The 22,644-nt window shown below is 34.9% G+C and overlaps 1 protein-coding gene across 2 annotated transcripts in view; it reads left to right on the forward strand.

The window, feature by feature from the left end:
• The window catches only part of LOC126968697 (neuronal acetylcholine receptor subunit alpha-7), a 175,554-nt gene that overhangs the window by 107,661 nt on the left and 45,249 nt on the right, over positions 1-22,644 (forward strand). For both annotated transcript variants that reach the window (XM_050813765.1, XM_050813764.1), the window contains exon 2: positions 18,630-18,769. In XM_050813765.1, coding sequence (XP_050669722.1) covers positions 18,630-18,769 — 140 coding nt within the window. The remainder of the gene's footprint in view (positions 1-18,629; positions 18,770-22,644) is intronic.

The following is a 22,644-nucleotide window of genomic DNA, read 5'->3' on the forward strand; positions in this document are numbered from 1 at the left end:
CTGGTCTGAGTTTATAGGTGTACCTTCACTTTATTAGCTTTCAACTTTAATTCGACAACGTTAAACTTTATAATTAATATCCAATGTCAGTTAAGACACTTGTGCAGTAAACCTTGTCAGTAAATTGTATCGTATTAGTAATACGTGAGGTATTGTTTCAAACTTGGACATTTTGGCAAATGGCGGTGTTCTTAGATTTGGTGAGGATTGGTCTCTGTAGCGATCCAACTATATACTGCAGGTGTATTCGCAAAGTGAGGCAAGTAATACTACGCCCAAGTGGGCGTACGCGAGTAAATCTCGAACAATGTGTGATATTGACGTGCCAAAGACGTGGTCGGAGCTGGCCTATTCCATCAGCCATTTGCCAAAACTAACCTTAAGCAATTTTCTCCCATACCACGTCTATCAAGAACTTATAACTCCATCTGTGGTGAAGTAGATATTTTTAAAGATTCTTTACCTGCTTTTAAAAAAATTATTACGAGATTGTTAGTCGCCAAAATATGATTAATATTCTTCTTCTTCTTTCTTTTTTTTCCTTCTTTTCAAATTTGTATCTTGATTTTATAATTTTTGCTTTATTTTATATAATTGTTTTCTTTGTGTCACGGAAGCAAAGACTGTGCATGTTGTGACACCTTAATTTGTTGTACATTCAACTCATTATTTGTTAATATTTAATATATTTTAAGCGTATTAGAATGTAACAACTACTGCTTGTCCTATAAATAAATAAATAAATAAATGACAAAAAAATGTTTTGTTAGGCTTTGCTAATCTAATATATAAAATTCTCGTGTCGCGGTGTTTGTAGTTAAACTGCTCCGAAACGGCCTGACCGATTCTCATGAAATTTTGTGTGGATATTGGGTAGATCTGAGAATCGGACAACATCTATTTTTCATCCCCCTAAATGTTAAGGGTAGTCCACCCCATTTAATTTTTTATTTTTAGATAAATTATTTATTTTTTTATGATACAACTCTAAAAAATACATACAACTTACAATTTTCACCCATCTACGATAACAACCTATTTTTCTGTCGCGATTTTTATATTAATCTGTAACATCCACAGATCCGCAATAGGGTTGCGAGATGGCAATGGATTTTTTTATTTATTACTTTATATGGCAATACAACGTTTACTGGGTCAGCAAGTAATTGAAACTAAAATGCCAACTTGCGTAGTAAAACTTTGTAAAAAGTACAGTAAAGTACTACAAGGAATAAGAAAAACACTGTGATCACATATCATCAGTAAGTATTTTGTATTTTAATTAATTTCAATGTAAAATAAAACGAAGCGTATGTTACAAATTTGAAAGATGCCATTGAGTGTCAAGATGCCACGCACACTAGCATCAAATAGTTTACGTTATAAAAAAGCTATTGTTCTTAGGTAGTGCGGTATCTAGTTGGAGCAGAGACCAACCCTCAATCTAAGACTGTGTCATATTACGTAAGATTCGGTGTTTATTCACAATGATAGTCGTTTCCGAGTGCAGCTCTAATGATAGTAAATGGCCTTAAAGTTGTCATAATTTCATTTTTTTTATAATATAATGCCGAAAAGTACCTTATTGTTTCGCTAAATACAAGCTATTTTGAGACTATTCAGTCAACCATTTACCCGTGGGAAGCTCCTTTGCACAAGATGCCGTCTAGATTATGGGTACCATAACGGTGCCTATTTCTGCCATGCCGTTATCTTATCGTGACCCTCAGAATTATTGGGTTTTTCAAGAATCCTGAGCGGCACTGCCCATAAGGGCAGGACATTACAACTACCATCAACTGAACGTCCTGCTCGTCTCGTTCCTTATTGTCATAAAAAAAACATTTATAATTATTGAGGTACAATAAACGACTAGACTCACATTCGCCTAAAAAAAGGCCTTCAAAAGATATCCAAGCGGCGTTGTATATTACACATTAAGTTATACAAGTAACATTAAAACATTCATTTAAATTAACACCTTATTTAGTGGCAGTAATGTTCAAAGTCTAATGAATACGCTGATTGGAAGCTCAGACGCGAAGACGAGGCAAGAATATTTTGTTTAAGCAATTGAAATGTAATTATTTAGCAAAATGATTAGAAACGTCAATTTCCTTATACAATTACTTAATTACTTAGTTAATTTAAAGTTCCACTTACCTGATTTACGACTAAATTACTTTGAATAAAGTGTACTGAAGTAATCGCAAATCGACATTGACCGTTAAAAATCCCTAAACGTAAGCCTACAATATTTAGTGAACTGTAAAAAAATCAAAATCAATTTTACGAAACACGCTGTATCAGGTGGATCGTTCGGGAATTGGGGCGAGTCCGGTTGCCATGGCAACGGCCGCCTTCCCGCCATTTTAGCGTGAACTCAAAGTGATTTGTTAAATAAAATGCTCACGATAAAGTTGAAATTTTTCAATCTAGTGTTTAACGAGTCGTGGTACTGATGTGTTTTTAGAAATATGTTTAATATTTACATAATCTGCGATTTTTAAAACATGCATTATCAATAATTCTTAATGAATGATTAATAAGAATCTTTTTCAAATTTCTAGCGCTGCTTCTTCGCTCTCAGAGCGCCATTTGTTTCCTAAGCGGTAGTAGTCTCTAATATATTAGAAATGACATCAAAAAGAATTCTAAAGCAATCAATTTTAAGAATATAAATGCCTTTTATGCTTTTATAAAACCCAGTGTTCAGACGTTATCTATAAATAAATTTATAGGGGTTTATTAAAGGTCTGCTAGAAATCTTACTACTCATCTGTAGCATACTTATAGGATCGGATAGCATGAGATTAGATTATTAATAACTTATAGTTACCAATGACTTAAATATGAAGGTGACATATCTATGAAGCCACAACCTGAGAGTTGAACAAAGCATACAAGATTTTATGACGATACGTCACTCGAACGGCTAGCTCAGTTGGTTAGAGCACCGGCACGGAACGCCGGAGGTCGTGGGTTCGAGTCCCGCATCGTTCACAAAATTTTGGTAACATAACACATTGTTATTTTTTTTAAACAAAGCAAGTAAAGAATATTTGATAAGTTTCTTACGCCGTTTCTTCGGACTCAGACAGCGCTGATTTGTTTTCGAACCGTGTAGTGGATAGAATCAATTTCAATCAAAGAATATAATGATAATAATGTAAGATATGTTATTATAATGCATGAAAATTAATGAAAGTATTAGTAGTATTTTCATAGAATTTTTTTTATAACTGATTTTTTTTTTTAGAAAGTAAGAAGTGAGACGAGCAGGACGTTCATCTGATGGTTATTCATACGCCCTGCCCATTACAATGTATTGCCGCCCAGGATTCTTGATTATCCGAAAAATTCTGATCGGCACCATAATTGCGCTCGTCTCCTTGTGACATAAGATGTTAAGTCTCGTTTGCCCAGTAATTTCACTAGCTACGGCGCCTTTCAGACTAAAACACAATAATCCTTACACATTATTGCTTCACGGCAGAAATAGGCGCCGATGTGGTACCGATAATCTAGCCGGCATCCTGTGCAAAGGAGCCTCCCACTGGTAAAAATATTTGTGTAATATACATATATAAATCATCATATCTTTCTACTTCATGAATCCATTATGGTTTAGTGATTGTACATTGGCCATAGTAAAATAGGTTTAAAAATAAACGAAAAAAACACTTTTTAGCAAATTACAATCTATTGTTTTTTTTAAATAAATTAATTTCATTTCATTACTATACTAAATGCGAATGGGGATATAAGAATTAACAAATGTTATTCTATTTAAATAATATAATGTTATTCTAATAAATTGACATCGAAAATTCCAAAGAAAACAATAAAAAAAAACAATTACAGTTTCGATAAAACTGCTTTTATTGAACTGTCGAGAGAAGAGTACTAACTCAAAGCTTCTCTTATGGGGCGTGCAATAAGTAGGTAACTCGTTTTTTCATTGAAAAATAAAAATACAAAGAAATCAAATCTTATATCCTTAGGTAATTAATACGTTTAGATAGAGCCTACGACAAGCTACGTCTTACACTCGCGATTTGTAAAATAAGATTAATAGTTACCCTCAATTTTTTTGTATGTTTTCACAGCTGTCACATTCTATCTATTACAGACGCATAAATGATCTAAGCTCGTATCTTTATGATATATATACCGAGATTGGATTTCTATCATCCAGAAACCGAAGATACAGATAGAATCATTAAAGTTCTATCAGTAATATTCGAATTCAAATATTTTGATTCAAAATAAGATATAAAATCACTTATTGAAAGTCAAAAACTACCACCCATTTCAAAAGATATGAAGACCTGTACAGCCAAGTGGTTAACGATCCTACCTACTGAGCTAGAGGTCCCGGGTTCGAATCCCGGTAGGTGCAAGCATTTATATGATGAATATGTATGTTTGTTTCCGAGTCATGAATGTTTATATGTATTTATGTATGTTTATATGTATTTATGCATGTTTAAGTAAGTATATTGTATTAAATATATCGTTGTCTTGCAACCCATAACACAGGCTATATATGCTTAATTTGGGGCAAGATAATTTGTGTAAAATTGTGTCAATATTTAAAAAAATGCCTCAGACCTTAGAAGGAAGGGCGCAACAAACTGCGGGCTTCTTTTTTTATAAAACTATGGTTATTATTATCAAAGTAAAATGGTATAGTACAATTTATTATTTAATAGCCTGTTATCGGTTGCTCTATTCCCAATCAGTGGTATCATTGAGAAAGTCATTTATCTTACAGTAACCTTAACCAACATCAACGTTTTTTAACAATTCTTTTGAATTTCGTAATACATTTGTTTTGAACACTATCTGGGATCTTGTTGAAAAACATATACGACGCCTTCACAAAAGACTTACAAACTCCAACTAGAGTAGTAGGCATTATAAGTTTGTTTGTTCCTGGTGTAAAAATTATGCTTAAAAGTCATTTATTTTCTCAAAATTGATTCCTTTAGAATTCTTTTTGATGTAATTTCTAATATACTAGATACTACTACCGCTTCGGAAACAAATGGCGCTCTAAGAGAGAAGAAGCGGCGCAAGAAACTCTCCCAGCATTCTTTTTTTTGCGCTCTTTTCAATAAAAATATACAATATTGTACAGTCATTTCTATCGCTATAAAATAATCATACTCTAGTCCCAGACTGTCCGATGACTTAGATATTCAGCTGAGGAGTAATAGGATTTACGACAGAGCCATTTTTTGGTCATGACTGTTTCTAGCAAATTCACTTATGTGCCTATGTACATACGTAACATTAATAATATTATTTGGCAATGCACATAGCACTATGTCTAGACTATAAAAGACACATAATCCATTTCATTATGAGTCCTTATCCACGAGAGAGTCCTTTATCCCAAAGTTTCCGTCCTTCGTAGTCCGCTATAATCTCTTTAGAACGTCGAGTACTACTCAGTGAGTTCCGAGTACTCTCTACTTGGGTATTTGTGATAAGCTGATTGTCATAAATTTATCTGTTGTTACAATTTGCTGCGAAACTGTCGAGTTTAGAGTGTTATGTTATGATTTTAGAGGTTTTTGCCGAAAAGATGAAAGACCTATTAAGTATGACTATACTTTAACTGGTTGTCTCTAATTTTTAATATGACAATAGCGAGTGACCTATCTAAACTAATATTATAAAGATAAAACAAATGTGTTTTTGTATGTACGTTTGTATTGTTTTCACGCAAAAACTACTGGACCAATTTCAAAAACTCTTTCACCATTAGAAAGCTGCATCTTCACTGAATGACATAGGCTATATAACACTTAAAAAAATAGGGGTTTCTAATAAAACTTCAATAATATATCCCAAGGTGTGGAACAATTTGTCATAAGAAATCTGTCATCGCGTGCGCCTCGGAAACTATTGATGATAGAACAAAAAATATTCTACGGTATTATAGAACGTATCAAAAAAAAGTCCACGATACCGTTATTAACTTTTTTTTTTTAAATTTGTTGTTATTTTTAATTTTTTTTTATTTGAAAGAGCGACATCTTCAGTCAACTTCCTAATACGCAAATATTGAGGTTTAGCAGGTTATCAATTGTAAGGTAGATCCTGTAGATGTCACATGTTCGAGTCACGCATCGATCAAAAATTTTGTTTTTCCAATTTAATTTGTGTCATTTAAGTTATTTGGATGCTATTCAAACATTTTTTATGCGTGAAATTGACGAGAAGACTAAAAAGTTCATATGATAAGTATTAACTACAATTACATCGCCGCTCTATAGAGCCTACTTAAAATTTGTTCAGACTTTAATTACGAAAACCTTAGCTAAGAGTGATAAAACGCGAACTTTACTTTTGCATCGGCCTGTCTTAGCTCAAGCTCGGCTTAAGGCGACACTAAATGCCAGCGAGCTTGAGCGATATGAGTTCACGGCTGCCGGCCCGCCATCTATGTAACAAAGCCAATATTTTCAAAAATCTTGGGTGGAAAACAGTTTTTATGCTTACAATACTCGTTATTCACTACTAATCTGAATAAATGAATCTACACAAAAAAGTACAAGCTATAAGAATAACTTTTCTGAGAGAAGTACTAAAAAAATGCGTCACGCCATGCCAAAAAACCTGTTAAACTTCAAAGAAAAGTGGTAGTTCAAAAAGGCTCGGCAGTGTTAACTATAACCAACAGCAAGCATTAGCAACCTACAAATAAGCCCCAAGTATATGTGTAACAGGATTAAGTAGTGTTCATAGCTCCAAATGCTATACTTTCACCACAAAACTTGTCTAAAACAACCATGTTTGCGTGTTTTCTGCTTCCTCTTCGCCTTAAGTTCACCTGTCAAATGACTATAAAAACGAGATCAAAGATCATGCTAAGCTTACACTCAGATTAGTTTTACGTAATTAAGTCTGAGCAAAGTACGCTCTCAACCTGAGACATATGTAAGTCTTCATCATCAGTCGGAAGACGTCCACTGCTGGGTAAAGGCCTGCCCCAAAGATGTCCACGACGATCCGTCCTGCACTACTCTCATCTAATGTACTCCGGAGATCCTGACCAGATCTCGTGGGGGGCCTACCTACACTACGTCTTCCGGTACGAGGTCGCCATTCGAGAACTTTACTGCTCCAACGGCCATCTATCCATCGAATATGTGCCCTGCCCACTGCCACTTCAGTTTTGCAATCGTCAGTTTTATTATCGAAGTAATTCACTAGCGACGATGCTCTTCAAACTAAAACACAAGTTATGGTTGTATATTACTGGTGATTGTTAAAATATGATTCCAATTGGTAAAACCTTAAACTTTTGTCTTTAGCTACAAACAATTTCGATTTGATTGAACTGTACAACTCCGTCATAATGTAGAATTTAACTAAAACACTTGTACAACGTTTATTCTATAGAGAAATCTTCTATGATACCTCTAAATGTGAATGTAAGTTTGTTTGTTACGCTTTCGCGACTAAACCACCGAACCCATTTTGATAAAATTTTGTACAGAGATAGACTTGAGCTTAAAAAAATTAATGGAGGGGTTGAAATAGGGAATTATTAACCAGTGGGAGGCTCCTTTGCACAGGATGCCGGCTAGATTATGGGTACCACAACGGCACCTATTTCTGCCGTGAAGCAGTAATGTTTAAACATTACTGTGTTTCAGTCTGAAGGGCGCCGTTGCTAGTAAAATTACTGGGCAAATGAGACTTAGCATCTTGTCTCAAGGTGACGAGCGCAATTGTAGTGCCACTCTGAATTTTTGGATTTGTCAATAATCCTGAGGGGCACTGCATTGTAATGGGCAGGGCGTATCAATAACCATCAGCTGAACGCCTTGCTCGTCTCGTCCCTTATTTTCGTAAAAAAAGGGGCTTGCAGTTTGTATGGAAATTTGTCATTATCGAAGATAAAACCATGAAAATTTGTTTTCAGGCACTTGATAATAAATAATTTCAAGCATTTTTGAAACTTTGACCTACGTGGGGATGAAATAGGAGATTAAAGTTCACAGAGAAATACTATTGCAGAGACTGTCCACAAAGACAAGGGACATGCGCTGCAGTCGTAAGAGCAGTTTTTATGTGTATTATTTGAAAAGTTTCCTTAAAAAAAATTGGCCAATGTAACTATTCAACGTTGATGAAGTCCCGAGTAAAACCTATCATACTCATAAAATAAACCCGATCGGATACTATGTGACAAATTACAATTTCAATGAAACGAAAAAGACGAATCAACCGCTTTTATATCGGAAATCCCTTTGTGATGATCGTTTGTCACGTCAATATAAAACGCACGATATTTTATCACATTGAGCGGCGATGACACTCGTATTCAATTATCGCGAAACGTAATTGGATTCTCAGTTAGCTCTCGAATCAAGTACTGTTATGGCAACGGATTTTAGATATTTGGTATAGTTGTGAACGCAAATCGCTAAAGCTTATGAAATGGATGTAATTAAATTATTCGTTCAATTGTGTTTCTGTTTAGACACAGTAAATATATTTCAATTTGTATTTATTGTTCGTTCGAGATGAATTATAGTATTATAAATTTTACAGGGTTTTGTCCTCATCCAAGGTTTTTACGCGTACAGATCTTCTTCATAAACGTGTAATTAATTGAGCATTGTTACTACATTGCCTAGCGAAACTCTCTAAGAAAAAAGCGATTCACTCGATTGTAAGTAACGTGTAGTCATTGATAGATTGACAGATGACGGCTATAATTTTGTAAAAAACGGAGATAGCTGAAATCTACTACGTTATAAGCAACTGGCCGCTTTCAAATTTAGCCGGATTATACTTCGTGGCCAATCACCATACTGCACGTTTGATACTAAACTTAATTTAAATTTTTGCTTAGGCAGTCGCGCCTCTTATTACGTAGTATTTACATCCTCTTTGTTTACGACAAGGAGAACACGTCACTTGAAAATGAAGTATTTCTGACATCCCCTCCAGTAATACAATCGTGTGTTGGGCTTAGTAAATTTGTCCCTAAAGGATGTTGTGTTTGTCAAAGATTACGTGTTAATTTGTATCAAGCAACTTTATTAAACTAAATCTGTTATAATCAACATTATAAAATATATCTTCGTTTGAGTTTGTTTCACCAATGGGAACTTCTTTGCACAAGATGACGGCTATGTGGGCACCAGATTGGCGCCTTTTCTGCCGTCAAGCATTAATATGCAAACATTATTGTTGCAAGCTACTACTTCTTCCAGAAATACAGTTATTCAGAATTACATGTTGACATCTGGCTTTCCACAACCGCGCGTTTTGCAATAAAATTTCTTGCCAAGCACGGCAACTTTGTGGAATAAATTGGACTTACGGCCGTTTCCAATATTCAGTCTATCTCCGGTTGTGGCCTACTTGGGATAAAAATCGTATGTATCGTTGAATTTTCTGTCCCAATAAACTTATCGACGTTAACCTTATCCGTACACTCTGTCTGTCAATATAGCTATACGTATAGTTACCAGCGAAAGAAGTTTGTATGGACATTGCAATTCACGCGTCCCCATATAAGGCGATAAGAATGACTTATCGGATGTATTGGGACAGCTTCAGATTATTGACGTTAATTAATGACAGTAGAAGGTAGTAATTTATCTCTATCTGTAGATAGTATATTGGGAACGCTGATTAGGTGCCTTCAAGAAAAGAGTATACTCCTACCTTAAAGGCCAGCAACGCATCTCTTGACCTGGATTTGCGGGTGTCCATATGCGGTTGCCTCATCACTCCTCATGACATCAGCCTGTTGGCCGTTTCCCCCTCTTATAATATAAAAATATATACTTCTACAACAATACTCCTAACAAATTTGGAGGAATTTTTGAATCAAGTAAACAAATAATTTGTTTTTAGTTTAAGCAGCACTGGAGCTAGTTAAGTGACTGATCTTAAGCATTAATATTTTGTTTCAAAGTGACGTTCAAAATTTCGGGTTTCTTAAGAATCCCGAAAGTTACTGCATTGTAATGGGCAGGACGTCCCTTAACATTAGGTGAGCGTCACTTTTTCTCGTGTAAAGAAAACTTCGCCAAAAGTATAAGAAAAGGGAATCCATAACAGCGACACAACAATGTTGAAAATTATTATAAAGGCTAAGGAAAGCTTGTCACAAATATTAAATAGCACCCTTGTCACACCTCTTTTATTTATTATATCCTTTATCTGTCTGGACTACGGTAGCCACCCCTGACATTTGCTTTTTATAGGAAAGAATTTGATTCCACAAGAAATAATTTTATATTTATTTGATTATCATTGTAGGCAGTTAGCATTATGTATTTTCGAACACAACATATTTTACACAAATAAAATTTGAAAAACATTTTTTTTATGACAATAAGGGACGAGACGAGCAGGACGTTCAGCTGATGGTAATTAATACGCCGGATTTTTGAAAACCCCAATAATTCTGAACGAAACTACAATTGCGCTTATCGCCTTGAGATATAAGATGTTAAGTCTCATTTGCCCAGCAATTTCATTTGCTACGGCGCCTTTCAGACCGAAACACAATAATGTTTACACATTACTGTTTCATGGCAGAAATAGGCGCCGTTGTGGTACTCATAATCTAGCCGGCATCCTGTGCAAAGGATGCCACTGGTAAAACTGGTTATGAATGTCAGGACTTTAAAACATAACAAATTGCTTAGATTTGCAAGAGTGACATCTCAAATCAATTTCCTAATATGCAAATATTGGGGTTTAGCAGGTTATCAACTATTAAGTAGATGCTGTAAATGAAGCCACAACCTGAGAGTTGAACAAAGCATACAAGATTTATCAAACATGCGTTACTCGAACGATTGGCTCAGTTGGAAGATCACTCACACGGAACGCGAGATGTCACGGATTCGAGTCCCACATCATGGTATGATTGAAAAAAACTAATAAGTAATAGTAACTTTAGACAGACTGAAATATTTATGAAGCCTTGAATATATTTTCGTGTATACGACGCGAGAGGTCAGTGACCGACTAGTTGGCACATAACCAAATGAAACGAAAACTTACTAACACAATAAGAGAAGTAGTGTTTCTGCCTTCTTACACTATAAGTGAAAGTAGTATTCCTACAAAAATATAAAAGTACCCTCAATAAACAGTCAACCATTAGATTGATATCCACTGATTATTTATATTACAACATTTTTCTTTACGTCTGGGTGATTATTATATTACGTCGAACACCGTCTTTTTTTATAAAAATAAGGAACGAGATAAGCAGATCAATCAGCTGATGGTAATTGGTGCGCTCTGCCCATTACAATGCAGTGCCACTCCGGATTCTTGAAAAACCCAAAATTTCTAAGCGGCACTACAATTACGCTTGTCTCCTTGAGACATAAGATGTTAAGTCTCATTTGCCCAGCAATTTCACTAGTTAAGGCGCCCTTCTGACCGCAACACAATAATGCTTACACATTACTGCTTTATTCATTGAAAAACTTTATAAGTTATTTAGTGCAAGTCTGGATGAAGTACAAAAGTTACAATAGCATTCAAATGAGTATAACAATATTCATTAACAATACATTTAGAAACATTAATCCCAACTATCTTTATCATTCAAATAATCTTTCACATTATAATATGCCTTAGATGTTAATTTATTTTTTACGATACACTTAAATATTTTAACTGGTAATATTTTAATATCATTTGGAGGTTTATTATAAAATATAACACAATCCACTTTAAAAGATTTAGCCATTTTACGGAGCCTACTAGATGGAATTGCGAGTTTATGTTTGTTTCGAGTATTGACATAGACAAAAATTTGGATTTTTGCTTCTTATTAGTATCTAGTATCGATTCAGTATACTACAGCTAGTGTCATTACTGGAATATTGATTGACTTACGATCGTTCCTAATATACTATCTACAGATAGAGAGAAAATTACTATCGTCTACTGTCAGTAATTAGCTGTCAATAATCTGAAGCTGTCCCAATATCGTCGATAAGACGCGTGAATTGCAATTTCCATACAAACTTCTATCGCTGGTAAGCTATACGTCGTCCCATTGACATACAGCGTGTACGGATAAGATGCGTAACTGTCGATCAGTTTATTGGGACAGAAAAGTCAACGATAGTTACGATTTTTATCTCAAGTAGGCCACAACCGGAGATAGACTGAATATTGGGAACGGCAGTCATTTATATTTTCAAAATTAGAAAAGACACAATATCTGGATACTAAAACATAATCTAATACAAGCAAACGTTAGTTAATTTCGACTACTTGAGTATAATCCACTCCATTCAGAGAATACAAAGAAAGCGATGAACCAGGGCCACATAAAAGGCTTAGAGAAATCCGTACATCGGTTTGTGTCATCCTCGGCTTACCGACTACGACTACTTTATATTTTATTTCATTTATTTCTCTTTTATGTCTCATTCTGACTCTAACTTGTTAACTTCGCAATCCATTGTTATTTTTGCTCTAGCTTTCTTGTCTGTACTTGTAAATTTATGTATTCCTAGTAGTTATTCTAAGCCGCTTCTTACGTCGTCTAACTTCGCGGAGAAAGAATACATGAATGATAAAGGCTAGTTCCAGTGCTGTGCTTTTAAGATAACTTATACATCTAGATAGACTGTAACATCTCGGAACATGTCGAATAAAATAGCGTTTAACTGTTAACCACTATTTTCAGCAAGATTGCTTTGCTGGAGAGAACACTTTAATTTCACAACACTTATTGTATATAGTTTTATGTTGACACCATTTATTTTGAGTTTCTTCACACTTCTTGTTGTCCCTTCGCCATCAGAACTGTCTGTATCATATGAGATATCTTCAGATTTGATGCCGAGTCCTAGATCATGTGCATCCATATAGTTAAAGGTAGCTCTCGCCTTTTCTAATACTCTTAGTGAAATTTATACATAATAGTATTGTTAGATCAATATAATGTGAGAGAAGTGTTTTATTTATTTACTTAATTTGTTACTATAGAATGAGAAATAATATATATAAATAAAAAGGCATAAATGGCATAAAAGGCATTTATTTTCTCAAAATTGATTAGTTTAGAATTATTTTGATGTCATTTCTTATACTACTAGATACTACTACCGCTTCGGAAACAAATGGCGCTCTGAGAGAAAAGAAGCGGCGCAAGAAACTCTCCCAGCATTCTTTTTTTGCGCTCTTTTCAATAAAAATATACAATATTGTACAGTCATTTCTATCGCTATAAAATAATCACGATCTAGTCCCAGGCTGTCCGATCATTTAGATATTCAGCAGTGGAGTAATAGGATTTACGACAGAGCCATTTTTTTATAAAACATTTAAATCTATTTATAGATAATGCCTGAACAGTGGCTGGGACTTTATTATAGAAGTGTATACATTTACCCTTAAAGCTATTATGTATCTTATGAAGCCTACTAGAATTAGTTACAAGCAATCCCTTATTTCTAGTGTTATAATAATGAAAATCACTATTAAGAGCAAAAAGGTGACGATTTTTGTGAACATATATAAAATTTTCATAAATGTACTGACAATGAACAGTCATAATATTTATTTCTTTAAATTTTTCTTTGAGAGACTGTCTATAACCAAGCTGATATATAGCACGAACAGCTCTCTTTTGCAGAGCAAACACTATATCAATGTCAGCAGCCTGACCCCATAGTAATATACAAATAGAATGAGAAGAGAAACAGATGGAAGTAAAACAATGTGTGTGACAAAGTGACATACATATCGCGAGTGTAAGACGTAGCTTGTCATGCACACTAAAGCAATAAGACTAGCCTGTTTTCATGCGGAGCCTAGCAGCAAGAAGCTCTAAGTGAATGTATAAGAATTCTTGCATACCGAATCTTAACGAGACAGATAATGCAACATTATAAAATACGTGTTTGAAAACGTCGAGAAAAGACACGAAGAGACTTTAAATGAATCTAGGATCTATTCTACTATTATACCAGTGGTCCTTTGCACAGAAAGCCGGCTAGATTATGGGTACCACAACGGCGCCTATTTCTGCCGTAAAGCAAGTAATCTGTAAACATTACTGTGTTTCGGTCTGAAGGTCGCCGTAGCTAGTGGAATTACTGGGCAAATGAGACTTAACATCTTATGTCTCAAGGTGACGAGTGCAATTGTAGTGACGCTCAGAATTTTTGGGTATTTCAAGAATCCTGAGCGGCACTGCATTGTAATGGGTAGGGAGTATTAATTACTATCCGCTGAACGTCCTGATCATCTCGTCCCTTATTTTCATAAAAAAAATCTTCACGGCAGAAAAAGGCGCCGTTGTGGTACCCGTAATCTAGCCGGCATCCTGTTCGAAGAAGCCTCCCACTGGTACTACGCAAAGCTTTCATATAGAACACTTTTATTCTTCTTCACACCACGCTTCTATGAACGAGCATATATTGAAGCCATTCTGTCTTCATATAAACGCGTTTGACACTATTAGTATTCACTTTCACTCTCCTTTCAATGCCACCTTTACAATTTCCATCTCTCGTAAACAAACTTCCGAAGTATACAAATTCAAATTAACTTTAATAACTTTCTTTTTTTACTTACCTCTCAATATTCTTGTAAAAATTAAAATGTTTCAAAGAGATCTCAATAGAAAATCAAATATGCCTACAAATGGTGGAGAAATTAATTTGGTTTCTGGCCAGCGCGATTGCGTCCATGCAATAGACATTTTAATTAAGTTGGCTCGTGTAAGTTAAAATGCTTTCGCAAACTGAATGTGTATATTTCCGGAGTAATTGTCAACTTGTATGTGGGTTGTGGTCAGATTGTAAATTCTTGAATAGATGTGAGTTAAACGTTGAATTTTAGCTACACAGGGTGTAATTATTCAGATAAAAATAGAACAATTATAATGATATCGAATTAAATTTGAAAACAAAATATATGAACAATGCCGGACTCGAACGGACTGTGAGTCACGTTCATAAGTCTTGTTTAACTCTAAGGTTGTGGCTTCATCTACAGAAGAGTTGAACAAGACATATAGCCTACATCTTAAATAAATTTTCTTTGTAATTAAATTTTAATCGGTTTTCAACCGAATTCAAAAAACCGAATGGGTGAACCGATTTCAATATTTTTTTTTTATTTGAAAGCTTGGTGCGTTGGTATTCCACAACCGTTTTGCACAATATTTCTTTCCGAACCGATCCGACTTAGGGACCTTCAAGAAAATAGTATACTCCCACCTCACTCTTATATAAAAAAATATCATCCATTCATTATATAAATGTTGTTACCGGGATTCAAACCCGGGACCTCTAGCTCAGTGGGGTCACTAACCACATGGCTATATGGGTCGTCAATAATGCAATCCAGTAGTGTATAACTATCCGATAGTCGAATAATTAATAACGTAATTTATGATAATTCGCTTTAATTGCTAATTGAACAACGGCATTAATATTATGATGATCGACCGCTTGTTGACAATCTGTGATAATTATTAATCAAATGTTTAGACAATGCTAACGGGTCACAATAATTACTGTATATATTTCATGGTTGCTTGTACGTGTGACGAACAACAAAATCCGCTTACTTAAACGTACCAAATTATGATCATGCTATGAAGACTTCAGGTAATTAATGTGATAAGAAATACGCCCAGCCTAGCGAAACTCTCTAAGAAAAAGAGATTCACTCGATTGTATGAAATGTGCAGTCATTGATAGATTGACAGATGACATGATGGTAAAAAACGGAGATAGCCGAAATCCACTACGTTTTAAGCAACTGTTTGCTTTTAAACTTATCCGGATGATGGTAACACATATTTCGTGATATTAAAGCAAATGCGATTATATTCCAGTCAGTATTTTTATATTGTAACTAGCTGAGCCGAAATGATAACGATTAATATCGTATTTGTTCAAACGACTTTTACATTACCGCTTTATAATTTTGCCAATGTTGAAAATATTGAAACATATATAGTATGTTATCTATAAGAGATAGACATATGCCATCGATTTTTTTGTAGACCTGTATAAGATATACAATTCCACAATACATTATTTTGTTATATAACAAAGGTTTTAGAAAACGTTTTCGTTCAAAGCTCCCAGACGGCTTATTTCTTCCGACATCTCCAACAAATTTCGTTAATATATACAAAAATTTATCAAATTATATATTTAAACCTTCCTCAAGAACCAAGCTATCCGTTGGTGAAAACAGCGTAAAGATAGGTGTAGTTTTAAGTTAATCGCGAACAGACAGACAGACAGACGCGGCGAAGGAATATGTTTTATAATATACTAGCTGACCCGACAGACGTTGCACTGTGCATAATAAATAAAATTCTGTGTTTGTCAATAATTTTTCATAACATCAAGAATTATTTCGTAACGTATGCTCCTTGTTGTTATAATGAAATTGTTTCACAGCAGAACTGTCAAACCGTGCGTCAATTCTCTCACAGAAAATATGTCCATATCAAACAAATATTGGAAATAAAAATAATTATGGATCCCAAATCGAAATAAAAAGTATCCTATCTCTCAAGTTGGACCTAACTGCACTCCATGAAGCAATCCCCATTTAAATCCGTTCATTAGTTTAGGAGTCCATCGCGGACAAACAATGTGTCACGTAATTTATATATATTAAGATAGACGATATTATATGAGATATTATGACGGACACTCGCGATATATATTTTATTAATTTGAATTTGATGCCGATATTATCCAATTGTAAAGTATTTTTATAGAAAATTTATCTATATTTGAATTATTAATACATTATAAATTTCGATTTGGGAGAAAAATACAATCGGAAAATATTTCATTATTCAGACACCGCACAGCTTATTCAATTGCCAGCCAAGTCATGAATTATAATCGAGGCGAAGACAATACAACTGTTCACCTCAGACAATAATAGCGGCCAAACCGGCTAATCCAGACCTAGCCAGCTGATTCCGAGCAAGCCGGCTATATTAACGATACCTGAAACAGCAGTTTAATTGTGTTTGAGGATTATGTTAGAATTATTACGTTACCTACCAGTGACATATCGTCGTGAGCACTATTATGTGGTCTATTTGAATAAGATGTACTTACTATAGATCTAGAAATAAGACGAAACTTCTTTTAGTATATATATATGTAGCTTAATAATTATTTGTCCTAATTCTGAGGTGAATCCCTAAAATATTTCAACTATTCTTTGGAATTCCATAGCATTCTTGTCGCATAAACCTGATTTTCCTAATAATTTTATTTATAATAAATAATTCGTATTAATCTGACATGAGTTTTAAATTACTCGATACTCGAATTAAACATTTTTTTAAATAAAGAAACCTTATGGGCATTCATGTAGCTGATTAATAAATGAGATCTCTATTTTAATAGAATAATATCTACTATTTACGTCGAAAACGTCTAAATAAATGACGTTTATATGCGAAATTTCAATATCATCACCTTGATCTTGAAGTATTGCAAAGAATTAAATTAAAGGTCAGGTGAAACATTAACTGAAAGTTAATTAAATTGCAATCATATCCCTTAAACAGAAAATATTTACGCAGCCATATATTTCCATTAGGTTGTTTAATTAATTACAATGCTTTCTAGTAGACCGTTTCCACTTTATCTATTCAAAACGTATTTCCTAAATCACCTGAATTACCACATTCATATATCTTACCCGAGATATCCAGGTATTAAACAACGTTGAACCTCCACACGTCACACGAGCGATCTAAGCTCCGAAAATGAGTGTTTATCGTTGGTCCTTCGAGCCGGACAAGTGAATGTCTGAAACTCCGAACTAAATTGGTCTTACTGTCGTTGAATTAAGAACGGTCATAACTCTAGTACAGGTGTGGTTAGAGAGGTTATACAGCCATTACTCTACGTGAGGGTCGCCTAGAGTACTACATGGATTTGGACAATTTGTTGCGGTGTCTCTGGGCGGTCGTATTTTATTATTCGTGTCTATGCTTCGTTCTCACACAGTTCATAAAAGATGCAGCAAAACGAAAAAACTGTACGTCACGCACCTCGGCTCTTACGATTGAATATTTATGTATATTTTAAGGATTTGATTTCTTGAGTAGTTTTAAGTAACGTTCAGTGATATTGTATTTAGAGACCGTTCTTGTGGTAGACACTGCCTGTTTAAAATGTATGGCAGTAAAATAACAGTTGAAACTTATCATACTATTTACTGACTGCAGACTGATTTTAACTCAACTACTTTCAAATCAGATAGTAACAAACTAGTAATTTAACAATTTAAGTCGAGAAACAATGACTTTGATAAAAAATTGTAAATTTTTGTTAGAACTGGCAACTGATTTAGACAAACAAACTAAATAGTGTTTATAGTATATAAAATGCAAATGAGTATCATCATCAGCCGGAAGACGTCCACTGCTGAACAAAGGCTTCCCCCACTGATTTCCACGACGATCGGTCCTGTACTGCCCTCATCCAACGTATTCCGGCGATCTTGACCAGATTGTCGGTCCATCTTGTGGAGAGCCTACCAACACTACGTCACCGGTAGGTGATCACCGTATGTTGAACATAAATTAATTATTGTTTTATTGTTTCTAGTTTCGGAACAAGGTCCACATGAGAAGCGGCTACTAAACAATTTGCTAGCTTCATACAACACTCTGGAACGTCCTGTCGCCAATGAGAGCGAGCCGCTTGAAGTTAAATTCGGCCTCACCTTACAACAGATAATTGATGTGGTAAGTTTTCAATTGCCTATGTCTTTTGTAAATAAACAAAATTGTTGCATTACCAAATTTAAGATTATTTTTCATCTGAGATGCAGACAATGTTTTGTAGATAAGAAAAAAGAATTAAACAAAAAGTAAGAAACAACATATTTTCGTTTTCGCTGCAAATAAAACATGTCCGTTGCATTCGTGCAAGGCTTTGGTAAACTTATCTTACCAATACTACGGTATAGAAAAGCAAAAGCTATTAACATATGAGTAGCCTTTAAATATCCACTTAAAATTCTAGATCAAATGGTGAGTCTCCTTTATTAATCCGTCCAGTAGTTTTAGCGTGATTTAACGAGTCGTTTTAATTTTATCTTCAGATTGTATTATATTGGATATTCTCTTATGCATATACTAGGAACTTGGGGCTGTATAGCAAAGATCTACATTGTCTGCGTCTCAGAATACCTCTTAAAGTTTGATTACACGTGAGCTTAGACGCAAGCCTTCAGTCATAAATAAGGCAGGAGCTTTCGCGAGCAGATTTTTCTCAATTTTTATTTAATTACATCTTGTTGATAGGTTCTCATCAAATTTATAATACTGTGTTTAATTTTTGCTAATAACTTTGGATATTGGAATGTCGAGCATTAAGTTAGGTTTTTTGAAATTGAATAATATTAAAATATTACCTATTAAAAAATTTAAATGTATAGTATAAAATAAATTAACATCTAAGTCCTAATATAATGTGAAAGATTATTTGAATGATAAAGATAGTTGGAATTAATGTTCTAAATTTTGTTAATGAATATTGTTATACTCATTTGAATGCAACTTTTGAATTGTAACTTTTGTATTTCATCCTGACTTGCACTAAATTACTTATAAAGTTTTACAGTGAATAAAGATTTTTTGACTTTGTCATAAATATATTATAATCTTCATTTAGTAAACATAAGTATTTATTTGTGTATAAATTTCCTTTCATGTATTTTATTGCACTTTTATAAAAACACGTCAAACGAAAGCTCCCTTTAAAGTTTAAAAAGGAAATTACATAGTTCTGTTGTCTTATGAGTTCATCTTCTAATTATTGTAATAGATTGGATACACGTTCTATATAATAAATTTAACGACCCATATAGCCGAATGGTTAGTGACCCTGACTATTAAGCTAGATAGGTCCTGGGGTTCTAATCCCGGTAGGTGCAATCATTTATATGAGGAATATGGATGTTTGTTTCCGAGTCAAGGATATTTATATGTATTTATGTATGTTTGAGTTGTATATTGTATCAATTATATAGTTATCTTGTACCCATAGTACAGGCTATTGGGGCAAGATAATTTGTGTAAAAGAGTGTCAGTATTATAATATTAATTTATACAAAGTAATACGGACCTCAGTTGTCGCTCGATCAATTTAATCGCTATGTGTTTTTGATTTAAATATGTGTATTTTTGATTTATATATTATGTTAATTATAATCGTTAGTATATGTACCTATAGCTAACATACTGGTACCGTTATGATACTGTAACGTTGTTTTATAATTACACCACTATTTTTCAATTTTAATTACAAGTAATATATAGATAATTTATTCGTCTAGATCACAATGCAGTAATGGAACACTACTTAAACTTCGTACTAGAGTGCCCGAACCTACGCTCGCACACACAAACATACCAGTGGGATGCTCATTTGCACAGGAAGCCGGCTAGGTAATGGGTACCACAAGGGCGCCTATTTCTGCCGTGATTGTTACAGTAATGTGTAAACTTAACTGTGTTTCGGTCTGAAGGGTGCCGTAGCTAGTGAAATTACTGGGCAAATGAGACTTAACATCGTGCCGCTCAGAATTTTTGGGTTTTTCAAGAATCCTGAGCGGCACTGCATTGTAATGGGTATCAATTACCATCAGCTGAATGTCCTGCTCGTCTCGTCCCTTATTTTCATAAAACAAAAGAAACATGTACACGATTTACACAGCTGCTAGGCAATCTTGGGAAGACAAAACTACTGAGTGCCACGCCGTACGCCACGCGACTGGTCGCTGGCCGAGTTCAAATAGCTGCACCACGCCGTCCGTGTCATGAATCTTTAATATATGTATACAACTCTAGGGCTCTGCCCAGACTCAGGTTATACCTACTACTACTACTACTATTTCAAGGAGACCGCTGACTTACGTGTGACTTAATTATGTTCTATTACCTGTATTGTGTCTAGATAAAAGGCATAAAAGGCATCTCTTTTCTCAAAATTGATTCCTTTAGAAGTCTTTTTCATGTCATTTCTAATATACTACTACCTCTTCGGAAACAAATGGTGCTCTCAGACAGAAGAAGCGGCGCAAGAAACTCTCCCAGCATTCTTTGTTTGCGCTCTTTTTAATAAAAATATACAATTATTGCACTGTCATTGCTATAGACTGTGACACTTATAAACAGGTCGAAAAAAAGCGGCGAAGTAGCTGTCGTTCACAATAAAGTAATAAACCTGGCTTGTTATCATGCTTTCCCTTACAGCAAGAAGCTCTACCGAGAAGTATCAATTATCTAAAGCAATATTATTGGAGGGCAAAGCCAAATTGGCTTCGAAGAAGCTGGGCGTCATCAATAGAGCACGGCAATCCTTCAAGCCTGTGGGCCGGCTAGCGCTCTACAAAGCGCAGGTCCGGCCACACATGGAGTATTGCTGTTATCTCTGGTCTGGCGCAACCCAGTATCAGCTCGATCCATTTGCCCGCGTGCAACGCAGAGCAGCTCGAATTGTCGGGGACCCAGTGCTCTGCGAACGGCTGGATCACTTGGCGTTACGTAGAGTCGTCGCTTCATTGTGTGTCTTCTACCACATTTATCACGGGGAGTGTTCCGAAGAGCTGTTTAACCTGATTCCTGCCGCCGAATTTCACCTTCGCACGACACGCCACAAGTTAGGATATCATCCCCACTATCTGGATGTGTGGCGGTCCTCCACAGTGCGGTTTTCAAAGAGCTTTCTTCCGCGTACTACAACGCTGTGGAATGAGCTTCCTTGGGCGGTGTTTCCGGGACGATACGACATGGGTACCTTCAAAAAAAGCGCGTACATCTTCCTTAAAGGCCGGCAACGCTCATGTGATTCCTCTGGTGTTGCAAGAGAATGTGGGCGGCGGTGATCACTAAACACCAGGTGACCCGTTCGCTCGTTTGTCCTCCTATTCCATAAAAAAATAAAAATAAAAATTGTATTTCTAAAGTATTCATTTAAACCTATAAAATATTCATAAAGACTTTTCATATTATTTTTCGAAGATTCCTACACAAATCGCACCAGATGGTTAGTAATTAAACGCCCTTGCCATTATAATGGTGCCGTTAAGGATTCGAATTCCCAATAATCTGAGCGGCATCGCAATTGTGGTCTTCATCGCAACTTTGAGACATTAGATCTTGTAATAAGTATCATTAGCCCAGATATTTCAGTAGCTACCGCTTCAGTTTAACGAAGTCAACTTGTAATTAAGGGATCGCATTTTCATGTTTCATTTGCCGATGGTGTATAGTAAAAATATTGAGTAAGTAAAAACAGAGCAACATAATATTATATAAGCTCAAATATAATAGTTTATTAGGATTAATATAATATGTTATAATAATAAAAAAGGATTTTGTGGTTTTATGAAACCACGCTAAAAGTGTAACTTTTATTCACATTATAGACTTTTAACTAAAAATTTCTGGAATAATATTCCATTAAGGGTATAAAAATCGCTTTATTAATCTTAATTTTTTACTTGGAAAATTGGAATGATAATGGGAAATAATAGAAGTAGACTAAGTCTCCAACTAAATGAGCAATAGTCTATATACTACACGGTCAGCTGCTGCGAAATATAGGCGCCGCC

The sequence above is a fragment of the Leptidea sinapis genome, chromosome 16, assembly GCF_905404315.1.
Source record: "Leptidea sinapis chromosome 16, ilLepSina1.1, whole genome shotgun sequence".
Lineage (NCBI taxonomy): Eukaryota > Metazoa > Arthropoda > Insecta > Lepidoptera > Pieridae > Leptidea > Leptidea sinapis.